At 37.5% G+C, this 23,188-nt stretch overlaps 1 protein-coding gene across 9 annotated transcripts in view; it reads right to left on the bottom strand.

Annotated features, from left to right (window-relative positions):
- The window catches only part of CPEB3 (cytoplasmic polyadenylation element binding protein 3), a 197,595-nt gene that overhangs the window by 102,078 nt on the left and 72,329 nt on the right, over positions 1-23,188 (bottom strand). For 7 of the 9 annotated variants that reach the window (XM_059169456.1, XM_059169454.1, XM_059169460.1 and 4 more), the window contains 2 exons: positions 18,976-19,135; positions 7,918-7,974 (listed from right to left, as the gene is read on the bottom strand). In XM_059169456.1, the coding sequence (XP_059025439.1) occupies positions 7,918-7,974; positions 18,976-19,135 (217 nt within the window). The remainder of the gene's footprint in view (positions 1-7,917; positions 7,975-18,975; positions 19,136-23,188) is intronic. The other 2 variants (XM_059169462.1, XM_059169463.1) reach the window with 1 other exon arrangement.

Here is a 23,188-nt window from a genome sequence, read left to right as displayed (position 1 = left end):
GTGGGGGTGCCTGGGTGGCTCAGTGGGTTAAGCCGCTGCCTTCGGCTCAGGTCATAATCTCAGGGTCCTGGGATAGAGTCCCGCATCGGGCTCTCTGCTCAGCATGGAGCCTGCTTCTCTCTCTTTCTCTCTCTCTCTCTCTCTGCCTGCCTCTCTGTCTACTTGTGATCTCTGTCAAATAAACAAATAAAATCTTTAAATAGTACAACTGTGGAGAGTGCCATAAATGGGAAGTCCAGGTTCTATGGCCTACACAAGTAGAGAAGCAAACATGGAGGTCTGCAGAGAAAAGTAGGTGTAACTTTTTAGTTTCCTGTGTATTATTGGGTTGGAAGCACCCAATTCCTAGCACTTTAGACATATTCACACACACAAGGAACTTCTTCCAAAATCCAATTAATAAGTCAAGAATATTTCAGACTACACTTATTTACAACATTCAATGTCAGACCATGTAGACCAGGTTTATCACTCTATTTTTCAGGAAAAGAGGCTTTATGAAGCAATCAGAGCATAAACAAGGTGCCAAGTAACATTAGAAAAACAATCTTCCCTAGGACAATGAATTTGTGTGTTTGTGATAAACTAGTATAAAAATAATACAACCACTCTTAACAATTAAGTATTTAGCACCACGCTCTAACCAGCTGAGCTAACCGGCCAACCCAACAATTAAGTATTTAAAGCAAAGGTTATCACCCTCACCCTGGAGGCAAAAGGTTCTGCTTCTGCCTCACTCGTCACCCTACCCAATTCGCATAGTCTCTGGAACTTCAGCTTCCCCATCTATAAATGAGAAGGCCAAAACAGAAACAGCAATGCCCTCGGGTCCCCTATCATGTTCCTATATAGCATCCACTTAATATGGTTTGAAACTTCAGTACGTAAAAGTTATAGAACATTATATATCCCTATAATTACTATTTTTCATTTTTAAATTAGCCATCTTTCACAATATATTCATAGCCACAACTGTATACTAATTTTACTCCTAAGTCTGCTCATATGGAAACAATAGCACTAGATCTTGTCTCGAAAAGTTCAAAATACTCAGAGATGACGTCTTTAATCTGAGACTATCAAAATAATTCCTTCAGTATCTCATTACTCTGTTAAAAAAATTGTTTATTTATATCCACTTATGGTGAGCAGAAATACAACGTACTCTTCAAATTTTGGAAAATTCCATTGGAATTCTAGCAAACCTGGCTCTCTTCCCATTTTGGCATAAAAGCATCATGTGTTCTATTCCCTCTCTGCCACTTCCTCTCAGCTGAGCCTTTCCCCAAGGAGCTCACTCCCAGCAGAAAGAAAAGGGGGAGGAAGAGGAAGCTCTGGAAGCACACAGGAGTCTCTCCCCAACTTGAAAGTTTAGAGAAAAACCCTTTCACATTTCCTCTTTTGACTCAACAAATGCTCTAGCAGAACCACAGTTCAACAGAAATATAAGCAAAATCTTCCAAAATATTTTCAAAAGGAAAAAAGTAGAAGATGCCATAAATTAAAGCTTCAAGTTTCCTGGTGCATCAGCTATGCACAAGTTATTTAACAGCCAATGACCTCAGAGTTTCTCAAGCAGGTGAATGTCTTTGTGCTTTTTATAAGATATTAAAAATTTAGGTCTTTACCTCCTGTAACTTAGAATAGACTCTAGTTACAAACTGAAAGATACCAGAAAACAAATGCCAAGAGAGCTTTTAATTTAAATAAAATTGAAACACTGTTACATTACAAAACTATTATCTTAAAAAAAAAAAGTCATTCTCTGGCATATCTTCTCTGAATAAGGCTATGCCCCCTACTTTCCAAAGGTAGCAATATTGATACCTTACATGTACATGTACATGTACCTAACCTCATCCAAATCTCACAAAATGGGGGTGCCTGGGTGGCTTAGTCGTCAAGCATCTGCCTTGGTCTCAGGTCATGATCCCAGGGTCCTGGGATCAAGCCCTCATTGGGCTCCTTGCTCAGCAGAGAGTCTGCATCTCCCTCTCCCTCTCCCTCTGCCTCTCCCTGTGCTTGAGTTCCCTCTCTTGCTGTCTCTCTCTGTCAAAAAAATAAAATCTTTAAAATCACTCAAATCAATCTCACAAAACAATGAGGTAGCATATCTTAACTGTCCTTTCACAGGCTCTTAAACAAGGAGAGACTTATGAGATGCAGAGACTTGCTCAGCCAGTTGCCATCCTTATCACATGACTCCTCCAAGCTCTAAGCCCTTATATTTGTCCTCTGAAAAAAGGGGAGACAATATTACTTCAAAATATCCTTGAAGCTGTCATATTTTTGTCACTCTATATTAGTTGACATTTCCTAGAATTTTATATTAATGGAATCATCTAGAACATACTCTTTGTCCAGCTTTTCAACTCAGCATAATTATTTTGAGTCATTCATGTTGTTACATGTTTCAATAGTTCACTTCCTTTTATGGCTGAAAATATTTCATTGTTTCAATGTACCACAATTTGTTTATCCATTCTCCAGTTGAGAAGCATCTGGCTTATTTACAATTTTGGAAATCATGGGTAATGCTGCTCTGAACATGTGCGTACAATCTTTACATGGACACACATTTTCATTTTTGCTCTTAAGTAAACTCCTAGGAATAGAACTGCTGCATCATATGGTAGGTGTATGTTTAATTTTGTGCGTGTGTATGTTTAACTTTTTAAGAAATTGCCAAAATGTTGTCCGAAATGACTATACCATTTTACATTAGAAACGTTAAAGTATGGCACCTTTAAAGGTGCCAAACATCACCGGAGATGGAGCACCTCTAGGCCCCAAAGAAGATGCACGTCCCAAATTTAGGGGACAGAAGCAGAAGGCATTTCATACAGAAAAAAGATTCATTAAAAAAAAGTGACATTACAATTGGAGAAAGACAACTATCATATGATCTCCCTGATATGAGGAAGTGGAGATGCAACATGGGGGGTTAAGGGGGTAGGAGAAGAATAAATGAAACAAGATGGGATCGGGAGGGAGATAAACCATAAGTGACTGTTAATCTCACAAAACAAACTGAGGGTTGCTGGGGGGAGGGGGTTTGGGAGAAGGGGAGGTGGGGTTATGGACATTGGGGAGGGTATGTGCTATGGTGAGTGCTGTGAAGTGTGTAAACCTGGTCATCCACAGACCTGTACCCCTGGGGATAAAAATATATTATATGTTTATAAAAAAAAAAGTGACATTGTACCCTGGTACAGTCATTGTAGCTTATAAGCCACTTGTAGGTCTGCTGCCTTAAATCACATCAGGAAAACACCTATTTTTTTTTAAAAAGATTTTATTTATTAAAAAAAAAAAAGATTTATTTATTCACTTGGCAGCCAGAGATCACAAGTAGGCAGACAGGCAGGCAGAGAGAGAGAAGGAAGCAAGCTCCCCGCAAAGCAGAGAGCCCGATGCGGGGTTCGATCCAAGGAAAACACCTATTTTAAAGCAACCAATATAATACAGACTCAAGTTTGGAAAGTGACACGCAAGGGAGAAAAAAAAAATCTTTAAAAGGCAGCAATAAAGCTGATGCAAGCAATCACAATAGCAGCTCACCAGAGCATTATCTCCTAGTCAGGTACTATGCTAAACTTCATGAGATTTATATAAGGCCACTTCAGTGGTCACTATCTCCACTTTCCAGGGAAGAAACCAGAGGCAGAGGAGTTAAGAATGTGGCCCTTAGGTCATATGGCTAATAAGGCACAGAAGGAGAACTGCCGGGCTCTAGACGATGTTTTCCATGGCTATGCTGATTTACTGCTCCGTCCTCGGGTTCTACATGCCTTCCAGCCTGCTGGAGGATGCCTTCTTGAAGCTGAATGATCCTACCCCTTCAGCAACACTTCTCCCTGTTTCCAATTTCATACTCATCAAACAACTTTCTGATATTAAACTGGTTTTCCAAGCCCAATCTCTACTTGGAAAAAGAAGAGCTGACCAGTCAAGAAACAATGTGCATACACTTGGCAGTGATTATCTCTTAGAGTAAATTACCAGACCAGGCATTTTAGTTTTGAATGTTAATTTGACCATAAATTTGGTTCACCTGACTAATCATGGAGGTACTAAACATCCTTTTCAGAAATCATCATAATAGAGGAAATATCTACTAAGTCAGGTATCAATGCTATACAGGCCCACAACTGCTAATAACCTCAACTCAATACCTAAGAGTTTAAAAAAACAAAAACAAAACCAAAGGCTACTGCTGGTATTAGAAAAAATCTGGCTGACAGATACTACATATATAGCTGGAAGCATTCTCAATAGCCTCCTTCTTCCTCCAGCAGGAAAAATAAAAATACATTATGCAAACTTTTAGTGTTTTTTGTATAAATGTGAAGAGATGAAAGGACAGAATTATTACAAAGTTAAGAAAAATATATTTCCAGTTTAAATGGGACTTATCATTTCAAAACTGACTTTATTTTGGAAATACCAGACAAGTGGCAGTTCTTACTGATGGATCAGAATTTCTTTACCCAATCTTCCCTTCCATACTCTATAATGCTTGAGGACCTCATATTTTGGGGACAAGTCAAGATGGGGCCTTAATTTCCTCCCTGAAGGCTGGCCTGCTAATTCTCACTAGATTCATGGTCTTGAATAGGAAAAATCAATAGATTCTTTGGTTTCACACAAAGCTTATTGTTCTTCCATACCCTACATATCTATAGGATTACTGTTTTCTAAAGTTAGAATCCTATCTTCCACACTCATTTTCTGTCTTCTAGATGACATGAGTGGCAGTGATTCTCAGAGGAAAGAATAACTGGAAGGCAAGAATAACTGGGAAAACTGGCCCATTCAAAGCTGGGAAGTAGTACTGAGAAGGGAGAATGCTCAGCATGGCACCTCTGTTATCCTCCTCAAGTCAGGAGAGGTTAGAGCATGGTGTCTTCAGAAGAGATTTCGGTTTGGTAAGGTCAAGGAAATAAAATAAGGATGGAAGTTTTTTGAAGACATAATGAATGGCAGCATTATGCACAGAATTAGGAAGCATGGATTTTATAAAGCAAAAAAGGGTAACAAAGAAGGAATTATAATTGACATTTAAAAAAAAATTTTTTAGCTTGATTCAATTCTCTTTAATTTTCTTAGCCAGTCCCTTGTTGTCTGAAAATACAATTCAACCCAGTTGCTTTCAATAAGCAACAATAAAGTTTCAGTGATTTCAGCTATGTCTATATGAAGGCTGAGGGGAAGGAAGGACAGGCAAGTCACAGGACAATAACCATGGGGCTGACAAATGGTAGATAAAAGAGGAAAGACAGGGACGCCTGGGTGGCTCAGTTGGTTAAGCAGCTGCCTTCGGCTCAGGTCATGATCCCAGCGTCCTGGGATTGAGTCCCACATCGGGCTCCTTGCTCAGCGGGGAGCCTGCTTCTCCTCTGCCTCTGCCTGCCATTCTGTCTGCCTGTGCTTGCTCTCCCTCTCTCTTTCTCTCTGATAAATAAATAAAATCTTTAAAAAAAAAAAAAAAGAGGAAAGACAATACATAGATGTGCTTGTGCATGTGTCACATACATAAGTCACTGGATGAGTTAGGTTCAACCACACAGAAGGGAAGAAAAGCTTCATCACACCAAGTCTGTCAAAATCTGTAGGTCTCACAAGTATCTTCCAAGGAGGATATTTTGTTTATTCTGATCATTTCAAGTTGGAGTCAACTTTGAAAGAAAACTGACAGTATTGCAAATGTCAAATTCTGGTTGTTTTTATGGTTTACTTTGAGGTGCCCACTAGGCAGTACCCAGAATCATTTGAAGATAGATATACTCTCACATCTGCCATAATGTAGCAAATATGCACCATTCATCAACATTTGATATAGATACTGGCAAACTGACCCTTTGGTGCTTTAAGAAAATATATGGGGTGACTGGCTGGCTCAGTTGGTACAGCATGTGACTCGATCTCAGAGTCATGAGTTCAAGCCCCATGCTGGGTGGGTATAGAGCTTCCTTAAAAAAAAAAAAACAACAGTAAAAATAGGAAGTAAAAATAAGAAAATCAAAAAATATTACAGACTCACAGAATCTTCATTCTGAAACAATCATTAAAGATGACCTATTTCAGTCCCCTTCTCTTACAGATGAGGAAATTTAGATGCTAAAAGGGGGATTTAAGCATCATGCACAAACTGGAAAGAACATAAACAAAACTGTATTTAAAAGCAGAGAATTAAAGAGAATCAAATCGAAGAGAATCAAAACCTTTTAAAAAGAAAAGTGTCTTCTGGCTTCATTTTGTACACAGAACAATGGTAAATTATATCCTCTCCCTCTTGCAGAAGAGGACTCACACCACAGCAAATCAGGTCTTTTCTAAAATACACATTCATACCTTCAGGCAGACACACTACCGTACTGTTTTTTTCCATTAACATTCAATTCTAGATCCCATCACCTAAGTGAAGTGTTTCCACAAAGTTTCACAAAATTGCTGAGGCTCAGCAAGTTAAGCATGTTTATTAATCCTCACCCCAAAGTACCTGCTTCTGGGGGTGGGGGGAAGAGTTGCCTTAAACTAAAGATAAAGTGACCTTTCTTTTAGAAATTAGAAAATAGAGGTGGATAGTCTGGAATTTTTATGGTTTCCAAGACCCTCCAAAAGAGGGGATACCAGCTATTTAGAACAAAATACACATGCAGTGGATTAGGACCTGCATCACCAAGTTCTGCCAGTGGTTCTCAGCAGTGGCCGCTGTGAAGTAGAAAACATGTTGGAACCAAAAGAAACGTGGAATTATGTATTTTAGAGATAACTTAGGTAAAATCTACCCTAAGGAAATACAATGGTAGGAAGGAAAGGAGTAATACTGTACACAGCCCTAGAATTACCCAGTATGTCTCCTATGGGTACCCATAGTCCGGTTGTGTATCTGGGAGGATGACAGGGAACAAATTGATGTCACTCATTTAACAGAGGAAAAAACCCAAGTCCTGAGAGATTCAATGGCTTTTATGATCGTGACAACGGACAATTTCTATTTAGAGACTGTTTTGCAAAGCTATTTGGTCCACAGACACTAGGAAGGAGAACTGATGCCAGCCAGACATTTTTCCCAGAATTAACTAATACAATGACTTTCTGGTTAATTAGGTTTTGATGCTCCAGAACTCAATCCAACAATTATACCAATAAAACCATTTATAACCTGCAAAGCTGCTGACCAGACCACCTGTACCACACAAATTCCACTAATGGGAGATCCCTGATGTCCAGTTTGAAGCACCTGTTGGCTATCTACCAAAATGAGAGAAGTCTGAGTTATATATGAATAAACTGATCTATTCATTCATATTCGCTATCCTACTCCCTCTCTCTCTCTTCACCTGCTTCCTTTCTTCCTCTCCTCCTTCCTTCTCCCACCCCAATGGTATGTAGCAGGGGTCTGCAAACTTCTCTGTAAAGGGCCAGACAGCAAATAGTTCAGGCTTTTTGGGCTCCACCACTGTGGCACAAAAATAGCTAGAGATAATCCATAAATGAATGGGCGTAGCTGTGTTTCAATAAAACTATAAAACCAGACAATGGGCCACAGTTGGCTCAAAGGGCTGTAGTCTGTCAATCCCTAGTATAGAGAAGCAGTTCTCAACTTTTAGGGTGCAACAGAATCACCTATAATTTGTTAATACCCATATTTCTCAGCCTTAAATTACCCAGCCTTAAAGTTTCTGATGCAGAAGTCTTTAGTGGGTCCTGAGATCTTGCATTTTTACTAAGTTCCCAAATGATGCCGATGCTGCTGGTCCAGGGACCCCACTTCGAGAACCACAGGAATAGAATAATGGTCTATCCCACACTAAGTGGAAGGTTGAAATGTAATGAACAATTAAGAAAGTGGAAATCACATGCTGTAACCTTGACTGCTAATTTCATAGAATATTTCATATGAAAACTTACTGTTAAGTGCCATAATATTATCTGTTCCTGGATGATGGAAATTTATTCCCATGCGTCCTAAAAAAGAAAATAATTTTATTTTAAGCACAAAGAAAAGAATGCTTAATATAATTTCAAATACATTGTAAAAGATAAACATTACAAAAAGCTAAAACAGATTAATCTATAACAATACTATAATCTATAACAAGGCCATAGCAGTTACAACAGTTTTTAAATCAAGTCATAAAACATACAAATGAAAAAAATCTTAAAAACAAAGCCAAAATCTCATTAACAACAAATAAATAAAATAAAACAAAATGTAAAAGAAGCTTTCCTTATAATATACTGAAATTTTAAAGCATCTCTCGCATTCCAACTTAAACATGCCAACTGGACTAAGCATTTTATTTAAATAACCATTCATACTGCCCTTCAGATTCAAGCTACAAAAAAGTGAATTCAAAGAAGTATATAAACTTGATGTTTAGAGGGAATAAAAGCTAAATGTTTCACAGTGGCTCAAAAATGCAACATAATTATCAGAATGGCTACCAGAAGAAAGACAGTAAAATTTATACAACAGCTATAGTGGGGAACAAAGACTGGCCTAAAAATCTAGGGTTCTTATGCTTTCCCTACCACTAACTAGTTACACAACCTTGGGGATAATGCTTATCTCCAGACCTTCATCCTTATAGTAATGGGTTTCAAATGTCTGCCCACACTGACTGGCTGCCTGTTTTTGTACACCTAAGAGCTAAGAATCATTTTTACATTTTTTTTTTTTTTTTTTAAAGATTTTATTTATTTATTTGACAGAGAGAAATCACAAGTAGATGGAGAGGCAGGCAGAGAGAGAGAGAGAAGCAGGCTCCCTGCTGAGCAGAGAGCCCGATGCGGGACTCGATCCCAGGACCCTGAGATCATGACCCGAGCCGAAGGCAGTGGCTTAACCCACTGAGCCACCCAGGCGCCCTCATTTTTACATTTTTTAAGGGCTGTAAAAATAAAAACTAAAAAAACAAAGAATAATATGTGACAGAGACCATATGAACCAGAGGCCTAAAATATTTCCTCTCTGGCCCTTTACAGACAAAAGGTTGCCAACTTCTGGCCTGTAAGATGTAAGTCTGAAACAGATGTTTTAATGGATAGCCTCCAGGGTTAAGAGTGGAAGACGTAGACAACTGGTGTGTTTTTCATGAATTATTTGGGAAAAGAAGGTGGATATATTAAAAGAATAATGAAACAGGGAGTCTTATATGGAAAAAAATGTATTTAAGTTTTCTTGACCAAGCTTTTCAACAAAATAATTATTGATACAGTGCTTCTGTGTAAAGCTATTATACATATGACCTTGGTTCTGCAAAGGTCTTCGTGTCCAGTTAGGTGAAAGGTTATCGTGAAATTCTCAGAAAAATGTCAATTTTATGTGATTACAACTGTTAAATAAATGCCAACAGTATGGGGGGGGTAGAGAGAATGCTGGAGATATGGAAGTGATGACTTTTACAACAAATACAGTGTTATAAATAATTGCAAAAGGTCAATCATCATTTGGTATTAATCTCCATTGTGGGGTACTGAAGGCAAACAGCATTATTGAGCTCTTCTGACCCAAAAGAGAAGAATCACAGTGGACAAAACAGAGCATTTGCTTCAAATAAAAAGGCGGAAAAATGAATTGCCAGCCAAATCAATTTTTTGCCTAGACAAGGCCAACCTTGTCTCTTAAAAAACCCTCAGGTGATAGTAATTATTGGAAGGTCATTTGTATTAAAGGATAAGGAAAAAATAAAACTCTCATAAGTGTAATGTTACTTGTACTGCTGGATGCATGTGTGTGTGTATGAGAAAGAAAGTAATTAAGAATGTAAAAATCATCAATAATTGATGGATTCTAAGGAGATTATTCTAATTTTACCATGAAGTGTTATAGGACTTTCACTAAAAATTATTTTTAGTTTTTACCATTTAAACTTATTAGGAGGAAGATATTACATATATCTAACTCGAATTTTATGGAAATATTTTGCTAGCATTTATATTACAGTATAATTATTTTTTAGAATATATTTTAATGTTTTCTAGAGAAAAAATCACCCTATTAGTAAAGAACCATTTTTTAAATAATAGAATTACCTGTTTTATTTTGTACTGATTCCATAGATCTTTTCATATCTAATAGAAACTAACCATTGTTTAAAGACACATTTAACAGTATCTATATATGTAATAACTCTGTCTTATGTTTCTCCAGCTCCTAAGTCATCTTAGAGTCTCTAAACATATTGTCTACCCCATACACAATGAGTGCTACCTCGTACCACCACCTGATCAGAATCTATAGTAGGAAAATTTGTCATGAGAATAAGGCTTGCGGCTTGGCAGGGAGAATTTACATTCTGGTTTTAGTTAGCTGTATCAATATTCTATAATTTTCAGATAATCAAGACCTTATTTGGATTCATTACCACCAAATACTAACATCCATAATAACTAGATGTTATTTACTCATTGTATTCTGACATATCCAAATTTAACAGTAAATAGACAGTCACTGGAAAGTATGCCTACAAACCAGAGTTGAGTTCAAAATCACTGCAGATACCTAAGGAAATGGTATATAGAGATGGTCTCCTCAATCTCTGACCAAGGAACATTCAGACGTGGGTTTGGTTCCTAAAAAGCCAGGGGTATTCCCTAAAATAATAAGGGGTTATCAAGAAAACTAAGCAAGTCTTGGGACACGTGGGTGGCTCAACGGGCTGGGCATCCAACTCTTGATTTCGGCTCAGGTCATGATCTCAGGGTCCTGAGATCAAGTTCCACATCTGGATCTGTGCTCAGCATGGAGCCTGTTTGGAGTTCTCTCTCTCCCTCTTCCTCTGCCCTTCCTACTCCCTCTAAAACAAAAACAAAACCCAAGCAAGCCCAGATTTAATTGGTTCTCATTAGACTTCCTGTATTTCCTGTGCTACAATCATTTATGGTAAGAATTATGTGGTCTTAAAATTGCTACATCAAGTAATAGTTTTTATATGTTTCTGGAACCATTGCTGTTCCCACACTTAAAGGGTGCTCTCTCTGCTGTCCTCCAGAAGCTGGGTCCTTTTGGGGCTCTTTCCAGATCTTAGGACTTTTCAGCTTGAAAAGATGAAACTGAAAGGAAGCTCGGTAATTTTCTGATTTTCATCCCCAGCACACACTGATGACTTCCAATTTAATCTTTCTAAAGATGCAGGGGGGAAAAAAAGCCTTAGGCAATGTTTTGTAGATGAAGGCATCAGGATTTGCTGAAAAGCAAAAAACTTTTTGCCTTTCTTGGTATCCTCCCTGATTCTGTTGGTCTGTCAGACTTCAGTGGATCTCTGCATCAAAATCACCCACAAAAAGTTTTATAAGAAACTCTGTGTCATGCCAGACCCAACAGAACCAATTATTTAAATATAATCTGTTTCCCAACTAAATGCAAACTCTTTCTAATAAAATCACTTACAGCTTCTTTAAGCTACTTTCTTTACCTCTACAAAAATTAATATTTAGATTACAAAATGCAATATCTTTTCATTAAAGAAAAATGAGATACAAAAAATGCAAAAAATAAGGTCACCAATTAAAGACAAGCTCTATTAACATTTTGATTTATAGTCTTTCAGTTGGAGTGTTTACGTGTAACAATTCTTTTCTAAAAGGAGAATTATTTTATGTTTTTTCTTAATATATTTTGCATCTTAAATTTTATAGTTATTATGAGATTTTAAAGGAGAAAATATATAACAGCAAAAGAAAAACTAAATCCAAATACAGATGAGGCCATTTCTTTTTTCTTCCTTTTACCCAACAAATACTGCTGTTTAATCAGCTGTGAAAATAGAATCAAGTGTGTGACATCTGGTGATTTTTGTTAATGCAGTCTGGTGTTGCCAGTGTGACATTTTGTCACCTGTCCATGGGATGCTATTTTTAAATTGTTCTTGTCAGCCAGCTATCTTTTAAGTATAGTGTAAAATATAAGGTTTCGAAAACTGAAAGGCATACTTGGTTTTACGGAGTTAAATGATGCTGTGGAAATCTGAGACTGTCCCACTTTCCCCACTGCACAGGGCTTGATAAATGGGGGGTGAGGGGATGGAGGGAGAGGTTAGAGAATAGGGTTACATATGTTTATCCAGACTCTGAAAATCACAGTCTCATAAGCTCAAGTCAAATTCATATTTAAAAGGCTAGTTATAAAAAAATGACCTCTACTGTTATTCAAAGTTTCAGAGTCCAACCAACCCATATTTTTATATGTCCAAGATAAAACTTGGAATTTTCATGAATTCATAATTATGAAAGTCACCTCTTCATTTCTGCAATATGTTACAAGATAGGGAATAACTATCTTCCTCTAATCATCCCTATTTGCTCTAAAAAGTCAAATCTTTCAGAGACCTTCACATACTAGAATTTAAATGCTGTATTTCAGAAAAGGTTATAAGAAAAATGCATATTCTGCTTGGTTGTATTTTCCACCAATTTTCTCTATAAAACTGAAAATACCTTCCTTCAGAAAAAGAATCCACAAGATGAAATAATATATTATGTAAGAATATAATAAAATGGTGTTTTAAAGTCCTTTTAAGGAAAAATGATAAAATTTTGGCACTAAAGTATTCTAAATCTGTTTCAAAGAATCAAGAAGCAAAAGCTATGAGCTTAGACTTGAGGTCAAATTCTAGTTTCTTTTCATAGCAGCAGTGGATAATTTCTGGCATGCTTTCAATTCCTTTGTTCCTATGTTTCCTCATTTCAGGCCATACTCTAAAATACTTAAATCATTCTTTTAAAACTCTCAGATATGGGCACTTGGGTGGCTCAGTGGGTTAAGCATCCAATTCTTGATTTTGGCTCTGGTCAAGATCGCAGGGTCCTGGGACAGCAGGTGTGCTGGGCTCTGCACTCAGCCAGGGGTCTGCATGAGGGATTCTCTCCCCTCTCTCTCTGCCCCTCCCCCTGCTCACACTCTCTCTAAAATGAATAAATAAATCTTAAAAAAAAAAAAAAAAACCTCTCAGGTGACTACACTACTATATAGAAAGGACCACTGGAAAAATAAATGGGAGATATTTATTTTAAAAAAATCATTCAACTTGTATTTATTGTCCCCTTCTTGAATAGAAACAAAACAATCACTTCTTGCTTACTCAGAAACTGCCCCAAACAATTGTAAACTCTGCTAACTTTTATGCAAGACAAACTTCTATGGGCCAAAGGTATGTAGCACAAAAATAGAACTGGAGCAACAATGCAAGTAAAGAGACAGCATATTTTTCTGGAACAAACTAAATGTAATGAAGATGCACTTTTTCTGAAACAAGGGAACCTCAATATTCCATAAAAGGGTCCAATTTTGTGAAAGGCTATATAATACTAAATTTAAATTATGATGAATAAAGAAAATTGCTTCCATAACACCCAAAAGGTGTGGCATTTATTTCTTCCAAGTTTCTCTCAATTTAAATATTTTAAAGCACTATTATCAGAAGACAGCTCCTCTCCACCCCAGATTCATTGCACATTTGAAAAGCAAACCCTTAAAAAAAAAAAAAAAAAAAAAAGCAAACCTTCAATATCAGTTCTCAACTGACACCTGCTCTTTTCATTTTTCAAATTTCAGTTCCATGAATAGTGAGGAAAGAGAAAATTCAAATACACAGAAATGTTTCATCAGGTACTACACCCAAGTAGTTAGCCAGCTCTATTCTTCTGTTGTAAGAGGGAGACTACATGGGATGACAGAAAGGGGACCCTTTTCCAAGATTATTTGCTATCCTGTGCTAACCAACCAGGGGATGGACCTTGCTGCACAATGTCACCTACACTGCCCAACACTCTGTGGTTGGTATTTCCCTATTATTCCTCCTGTCATCACTTTGTACTCTTTGAATGTTAATCCTCAGGGAGGCTGGGATTAACCAAACCTAATGACCCTGGGTTTTCATTGGGGTTCCCCTGTGGCTAGGTAAACTTTCATCATTAGTAGCATGCTGGGAACACCTATAAGAAGAGTACAGAGATTAATCTTTTTCCCTATTTTAGAGCAAATAATTTTTTTACAGCAAACAATTTTTTAAAAAGATTCTATTTGTTGGGGTGTGTGGGTAGCTTTTTCTTTAAAAATTTTTTATTTATTTATTTGAGAGAGAGAGCATGAGTGGGGAGAAGGGGCAGAGGGAGAGGGAAAAGTAGACTCTCTGCTGAGCAGGGAGCCTCATACCAGGCTTGATCCCAGGACCCTGAGATCATGACCTGAGCTGAAGGCAGATGCTTAACTGACAGCCACCCAGGTGCCCACTTTCCCTATCTTTAATCCCACCTCTCCCAATGCCAGAAATCCCTTTAACCCTCATAGTTATAAGGAAAGTTGTGGATTTCCTTCCCTTCAGCCCACCTGAAAAGAGGGCAGAGAATAATTCCTCTCACTTAGATGTTACTCTCTACTAACCCAAGGATTTCTGCACTTAGAAAAGAAATAAGGGAGAGTGTTCATTAGTTAATCATCCTTCTCAAAACCACCCTTCTCATTTCTTGGAGGCATTCTCTCAAATAAACAATAGGAAAAGTCATATGTAATATGGTAAGAGACAACTGATAATTATAATGTTATTCTGTTATAATCAAGTAGTTTGATATCTTTAAGAAGCCAACAAAATTAGTCTAATTTTTATTTAAATAAGGGTGCTGTGATCTGATCAGTATCACTAAACACATTCCTCAGGTGCTGTGAAGAAAGCTCAATTCAACTTTTCCTCTACATTACTTGACATTTTTATCACAGGGGAGGAGGTAGAGACCTTTTAATATTGCCTACAAACATCTTCAAGTCTGACTTGGTTTTACTGAGTATAAGTATAAATGTGACTGAAAAACTGTTAAAATTCTTTACTAGGGGCCCCTGGGTGGCCGAGTTGGTTAAGCCACTGCCTTGGGCTCAGGTCTTGATCTAGCGGGGGTTCCTCCTCAGCAGGGAGTCTGCTTCTCTCTCTCCCTCCCTCTGTTTCTCCCACCTACTTGTTCTCTTGCTCTCTCTCAAAGAAACAAATAAAATCTTTAAAAAAATACAAAGTTCTTCACTAAAACAGAAGTCTCATTACTTTCTGAACTTCCTATTCTGTCATTTCTCCCACTAACCCTTTTTTCCCCTTTAATCAAGAGAACAGTTGAATAAAGGGATTTCTCATTGCATGGGTTTTTGTTTTGTTTTGTTTTGTTTTGTTTTGTTTAGATTTTACTTATTTGTTTGAGAGACAGAGAGTGGGAGGGAGAGGGAGATAGAAACTGAAGTGGACTCCATGCTAGCTCAGAGCCAGATGTGGGGCTTGATCCCACATTGTGAGATCATGACCTGAACTGAAACCAAGAGTTGGACACTTAACCAACTGAGCCACCCAGGTGCCCCTCATTGTATACATCTCTAAGATGAAATATTGCTGAGAACATATTTCATCACGTTCACTTTAAATTCATCATGAAGTACTTTATCCCATCATGAATGAGATATCCTATGATATTTTCTTTCTTTTTCATATTATTTAGATATATAATTCTGGAAAGCCAATGTAACTTACGAGGATTATTTTCCTTTCTCCTTCAGGTGATTTTTTTTTTTTTTAAGATTTTATTTACTTGACCGAGAGAGAGATCACAAGCAGATCGGGAGGCAGGCAGAAAGACAGGGGGAAGCAGGCTCCCTGCTGAGCAGAGAGCCCGAGGTGGGGCTCCATTCCAGGACCCTGAGACCATGACCTGAGCCAAAGTCAAATGCTTAACCCACTGAGCCACCCAGGTGCTCCTTACGGTGATTTTTTATGAAGACAAAGTGTTTATCCTTCAATAATCACTACTTATCTATGACAAATACAAAATTTTTACAACTTGCATTTGAAAGCTTTTAATATTTAGCTACAGTCTAGCTAGAAAGAAGTAAATATTGTAGCAATTACCCAGGCCAGGCAGTAAGTAGCACAGCACTACCACCGCCAGCCCAAAAAGAAAAAAAAAAAAAAGGTTAACATCTGAGCAGTTTCTAGTCTCAGGAACTTTGACTGACCTTTTCAGCCAGTCCATGAAGTGGGTACTTTATTTCAATGATGAGGAAACTAAGGCTTTGAATTCAAAGAGGTTAACTGATTTATCTAGATCAACAGCCAACTAGAGGCAGAGTCAGGATTCAAACCCACGTTTGAATGACTGGAAAGTCAGAAAGGCTGATCTGAAATTTAATCTCCTACTAAGAGAATATAAAATGCCTGGAAAAATGTTAATAAAAATGATAATCTTTGCTATCTCTAGCTAGTAAGCCTCAGATTATATTTTCACTTTTCTTTTTTTATTTTTTTTGAATGTATTATTTGAAATTCCTACACTGAGTAAAAAAGTTTTTTTTTTTTTTTCCAAAGAAAGTCAAGCTTCAGGAAAAAAACAAAACAAGCATACAAAAAAACCCATGATTCTGTAACTTGAGTTTTGAGACACTCAAAAAAAGTATTCCCATGGTCAAGTGGGAGACGAAGATATTAAAGGTAGGAGGAAGAACAGGATGGAGTAGAAGAAATGTTTTTAGACAGGCAAGCCACATGCTAAGTCCCCTAGCCTACCACCTTTCTCTTAAAGCTCTGTTCACCTAGATGTCTACATCTTTGGACCCAGAGATCTTCTCTATGAATTTACCTTAAGGAAAAGCTATGTGCAAGAACTCATCCATGGCAGCATCACCTAATATGGAGAAAAAGCTGGAAACAATCTAAGAGTCCACAGTTAAGGCCTATTAATAAATTATAAAGATCAGATAAAAATGTGGACAACATTTATTAAGTAAGGTATATAAAAATAGGGGAGACTGGGTGGCTCAGTCAGTTAAGCATCTGCCTTAGGCTCAGGTCATGATCCCAGAGTCTTGGGATCATGCCCCACATTAGGCTCCCTGCTCAGTGGAGAGCCTGCTTCTCCCTCTCCCTCTGCCTGACGCTCTGCCTCCCTGTACACTCTATCTCTCTGTCAAATAAAAAAATAAAATCTTAAAAAAAATACATATATATATATATGGATATACTATCACATTTATTTTTTGGTTATATTTTTGTTATAATTTTCTCCATTTTTAAAGTAAAAAATTACTTAAATTTTTTCCTTTAAAATGCCAGCATCGTAATTATGTTATTAGAAGTAATAAGGATCAAATACATGGTGCCATAAACCAGATCTAAAAGTCTCCCAGCTGGAAAAGGAAGCAGGAAGCTTGAACACTCTACCCAAAGGACAATGACACGGTGATGTAACTGACCATGGGAAGTAGTCCATTCATAGGACATCAAGGTGGGCGGTATGATGAACAGAGAAGTTGCAAGCATATTAAGGCTGTAAAAATGTACATATTATGTGCTTTCCAACTTATTAGGACATATTATAAGTACAATGCAAAAGACTCTTACAGATGAAACCTCACATTTGCAAGTGTGGTAGAGAAATATATGCAGAGGTGGTTGGACATGCATTAAAAAAGAGGCCACTAAAAATGGAGTAAGGTATTTACATTACCCACAGTGAAGTTCCCTTTTTATACTTTGCCACTACTACTCTCAGCAGGGCACAATAGGTCCTGTGTAAACAACAGTCACAAAACTGTGGGAAATTATTTATAGACTATAATGTAAGAGCTTTTCATAACATTTTATTGCTAGAAGAAAAAAATACAGACCAAAATAAAACAGGTATGCATAAAGAACAAGGGTTGACTATTTTAGAATAATTGGGAAAGGCTTATAGCTGTTTGTGGTAGAGAAGGAAGACAAATGCATCCTTAAAAGATACTAGAAACACAAACAGTCTGTGAATATCATTTTTTTTTTTAACACCATTCTCACTTCTAAGTGAAATATGCTCTAAATTACCATATACCTAATCTTTCAACTGAGCAAAGTCGTGGTAATGGTGACTAAATATAACGATGAATAAATGAGAGATCTTTTTTCCTACTTCTGAAGGCCTTAAAATATAGCTTTTCTCAAATCCCTTATTTTCTTCATAGCCTGTTATCCACTTTCTTTTCACTGGAAATTGAAAAAAGCAGCAGAAAATCATGAGTGTGGCAAGAAAATGATGAAATGGATTTCTGAGGTGGCTTGAGGAAATGAATATCAGGTGTTCATAGTCAGTCACACCCTATATAAAAGCCTGGAGAAAACCAGAGGGGATCAAATTCCTCACAGCTCTGGAGAACATAAGGATTCAAACGAAATGGGCATCCTTGTGGCCAACTCTTCGCACTTTTCAGATATTTAGGTTCTAAACCTAAGTGGATATTTCCACAGGAAATTTCCATTACGGTATTTTAAAATATCGCAGCGCCCCTAAAAAGTCCTATAACACATAAAAAGAACTATCTGTAATTAGAAATGTAACATCAACCACTAACCTGAATTTACATTGGTTCTAAAAATAGGAAGTCCTAATACTGCTGACCTTGGGACTTTCTGCCTTCTATTTAACCCAAAACGTTTGCACACTTTAGGACATGTTCTTTCCGTTCTAGCTTTAAAGAATGCAAAGAATCACTGGCTGCTCTTAAGACTGTGTAGTGATACTTCCTATTCGACGAAAGTGATTCTATTTTAATAAAATGGAACTCTTTTCTACGAAGTTTTCTGAAGCAGTCTTTGGAGATTGGTTTACTAAATCTCATTATTTCCTTGCAGAATACTTTGACTTAAATGAATTACCCAGGTTCAGCTGAGGATTCCAAATGCATCAAGCCCAGAAAACTTGACTTCTGGTCTCATGCTACCCAACACATGCTTCTGCCAAACATTATGATTAAAGCAATCAACCTTGATTACTGTAGGTAGCTGAACCCAGGTTAAAAAAAGAAAATCAATTTTAAATACATTCCACAATGCTTTACAGAAGCAAACAAAAATGGAAAAAAAAAACAAACCAAAACAGAAATGAAAAAAAAAAAATCACAATTATTAAAAAGCTGATTTTTGTTTAAAACACCAAGCAAGGAATGGACATATGAATATTCCTAACCTGCAAAATGATTCCTCCACATTATATCAGCGAAACTCATTGGTGGGCCACTGGGAGGGTAGTGTTTACCTTTCAGAGGCTCATGATCAGTCCTTATCATATCCATTAAGGAGTTCTCCAACGAGTGCAAGTTAAAAGTGTCATAGGGCCTACTCCGGTCCTAAAAATAAAAACACAGAATAAGACAATACATAAAATTACTTCATAAAATGAATACTATATCATTTGTTTCTTGCCATGGATTGACGACATGAATCAAAGTTCCAGATTGTTTTAAGAACACATATTCATTTCATTAAGAAAAATGATTTGGCAACATTAAGCTTAATACAAGTTTCTATAATTAACTGCATCCTTTTCCCCAATATTCTTTAATGTATATGTCTCACTACTTCAGACTTTCTCTCAAAAGAACTTAAAGTAAATTCAAAGGAAAGAGTCAAGTCAACTGACTTTGCCCTCAGCCCTTCACCCCAGCCTCCAATGTCAAAGAAACATTCTATTCAAATGAACAGGGAATTTTTTATCTAGAGGAAGTTCATAATTAAGAATTCTCAGTCTACAAACAGAATCACTTTCCTGAAAAAGCAAAAGGTGAGTGTAGTTTCAATCTAATTTTATCAGGTAACTTTAATATTTATTACTGATAAGTTCCATACATGAGATATACCCTATAAAACTTAAAATGTGTCCAAAGTTTTATGAAAATTAACTTTTGAAAACCACTCACATGAAAAAACTTTAACCCAAGACAGTGTTTCCATGATGCTAAAGGCAAAAACATTTTGAAAATAGAGAGCTAACACAAACTAAGTGAAGAATATCATTGTTCCACCACATTTCACTTGAGTCCATGAGAGACTATCATGTACAAATTGTTTTTACTAGCCTGAGCTAAAGGGAAGCACAACTCATGGCTTAACTTAACATTAGAGAATACATTACATTACAGACTTAGTTTGCTTTTGTTTAAGAAAAGCAAAATAGGGGCGCCTGGGTGGCTTCAGTTGTATCTGACTCTCAATTTCGGTTCAGGTTGTGATCTCAAGGTCTTGAAATTGAGCTCTGCGTGGGGCTCTGGGCTCAGTGCAGGGTCTGCTTGAGATTCACTTTCCCTCTCCCATGACCCCTGCACACTCACATGGATGCTTCTCTCTCTCAAATAAATAAATCTTAAAAAAAAAAAAAAAAAAAAAAAAAAAAAAAAAAAAAAAAAGCAGAACACACATCTCAACCACCACACCAAATCAAACGACAGCAATGAAAGGTTATTTTCAGGGTCCTGAACAGTTTCCCCAGACCTGCAAATAATCACTTAGCGTCTCCAATGAACGACAGTTAAGTAATTGTCTGGATGAGCAAAAAAGGGATACAAGAGGTTAAAAACCTCAACTTCAGTGACTATCTTCTAGCTTAAGTCTTAACTCTTGGGAAGCTGTTTTTCTTCTGGTTTCTGGAAAGCATGGCTGTATACCTATCTATTCAGGAAGCCAGAAAGGAAAGTGGCATTTCTGTAGCACTGAGCATAAAGGAAGAATCAGAGGGTTACTAACTGAATGAAAGCAGTATGCATACATGCAGATCCTAAGAAGAGCCCTCAACTGCGCACCAGGAGGCAAGAGTGCTAGAATAACTACTATCAATTGCGGTCTTTGGGTACGTCATGATCTACCTCTCCAGTCAGTGCCTGAAATTCCTCCCTTTATACAAACGAGAGGACTGAGCTAGAGTATTTCTAATATCCCTTACAATTCTATACTTTTTTTTTTTTTTTAACTCAAAAGATGAGGAGTAGCGGTGGAGGGTGCAGATGTTTTCAAATGCCAGAGACAGAAATTCCATTTTTACAAACTTTTAATGCACAGGTCAAGGGTCAACTCCTATACTAGTCCCTGGTGATAGAGATGAATGTTGCAACCCAGTCCCTATGTATAAAGTAACTAGTAAAGGAAGAGAGACATAACCAATTAAAATAAGAGAATAACAGGTGTTTTGTCAGGGAACTATACAATAGAAATTAGAACATCTGTTTCCTTTTTTTTTTTTTTTAAGATTTTTTATTATTTATTTTTTTGACAGACAGAGATCACAAGTAGGCAGAGAGGCAGGCAGAGAGAGAGGAAGGGAAGCAGGCTCCCCACTGAACAGAGACCCCAATGCGGGTGCTCGATCCCAGGCCCCAGGATCATGACCCGAGCTGAATGAAGGCAGAGGCCCAACCCACTGAGCCACCCAGGTGCCCCAGAACATCTGTTTCTTAAAGAATGTGTATGTATTATAATTTTTGAAAAAATCACATTCTGAAAAGTCCCAGGTATCCTCAGTCTGGACCTGCCATCTGACCAGGTATGAGGCTTGCCTTAGTTATTCTCAATGGTCTTCAGTATTCTCATTGGTGAAACGGGATCTAACCTGTGAAAATTAGGTTGAAACTACTTAAATATTTATTTTACTTCACATTGTGTTTGCCAAAGAACAAGCATTCAACATTTCTTAGTTCACTGCCACTGCCTCCTCTCACTTGCTACCTCCACCCCATTTCTTTCTTTCTTTCTTTTTTTAAAAGAGTTTATTTATTTATTTGAGAAAGAGCATGGGTAGGAGGGGTAATTCCACGCTGGGCTTGGAGCCTAATGAGGGGCTCAATCTCATGACCCTGAGAGATCATGACCTGAGCCAAAATCAAGAGTTGGACACTTAATGGACTGAACCATCCAGGCGCTCACTCATCAATTGTCTTAACACTCATCAATTGTCTGTCTACCGTTGGATAAGAAAGAGACATGGAGTATTTTCTTTGGTTCTCCATTTTGGTCTCTATATAATTGAAGAAGGACTTTTCTTACACCTTTAAGGTCTTCCTGCAGATCATTTGTTTTGTGCTGCGTTCAAGTTATCAGTGGAAACTCCAATTACTTAAGGAGTAAACTGAATTTTCAGAAATGTAGGCTTCTCTGTCTCTGTAAGAGGTATCCTATTCTTTGTCCAGAGGAAAAGCCACAGGTGAAAAACAAAAGGAGTGTACGGATGAGAAGTCAAAATGACAACCTATTTCTGGCACTGACAATCCTGGAATGGATGTCTAGGAGACTTATATATATTATATATATATATATATAATATATATATATACACACACACACACTCTCTCTCTCTCTGTATATATATATATATATATATATATATATATATATATACCTTATGTATATACCCTAATATATATATTAGAAGGCTCCTAGACATCCATTCCAGATATCTGTATCTATATCTATATACATATCTCCACACTTCTAACTAGAGCCCTGCAGGCATGGGACTGTTTCAAAAAAGGCTGATAAGGTGAAGGGACTATAATAAATGCCTGTTTGAAGGCATTCATGAATCTTCCCAGTCAGGACAGTTTATTTTTTTCATTTAGTTCTTGATATAATCCTTCAATGTAGATAACAACACACTCATTTCACACATGAGGAAGATGAGGTTCAGAGAAGTTTCCAGCCTAGATCTAACCTCAAAGCCAGTATCTAAGGATTACAGACACAAAGCCTGAAGAAACTGATCTGGTCCATACAAGTCAGTAAATGAAAGCTCTATAGAAGCTCAGCCTTGCATCTAATTACCAATGAAATAACCTTCACGGCAAGATGGCAGTCAGTCGCCATCAGAAGACAATAATGGATTATTAGATGACTACTTGTGAGAAAAATGGAGGGGCTATTTGGGTGGGGACTCATGCATCTGAAGTGGTACTCAGAACTGTCAGATTGTCAAAATCACTTGTAGAATGGTTAAAATGCAGGTTCCTGAGCTCCAGTGAAAACCAACTTAGTCAAAATTTTAAAAGAAATAAGTGTCCCAGGTGACTCTTTTGACTAGCTAGATTTGAGAGCCACTAGACTGGACGATTCTTCAAGCTAAGACTTTACACCTGTATCTGATCAGTAAAATGGGATGGTAAAGTGAGGGAGGAACTAGAAAGATAGCAGCAGGAAAGAAACAATTCTGGCCACTTTGCCAAGGGTCAGCTTTGCAGTCTTCTGTTGATTGTGGGTGAGGAAAGCAGTTAATGGTCTGGCATTTAAAAGTACACACTCTGGGGCACCTGGGTGGCTCACTGGATTAAAGCCTCTGTCTTCAGCTTGGGTCATGACCCCGGGGTCCTGGGATTGAGCCCAACATCGGGCTCTCTGCTCAACATGGAGCCTGCTTCCCT

This window comes from Mustela lutreola, chromosome 4 (assembly GCF_030435805.1).
Source record: "Mustela lutreola isolate mMusLut2 chromosome 4, mMusLut2.pri, whole genome shotgun sequence".
Lineage (NCBI taxonomy): Eukaryota > Metazoa > Chordata > Mammalia > Carnivora > Mustelidae > Mustela > Mustela lutreola.
This window is presented reverse-complemented; position numbering and strand designations above follow the sequence as displayed.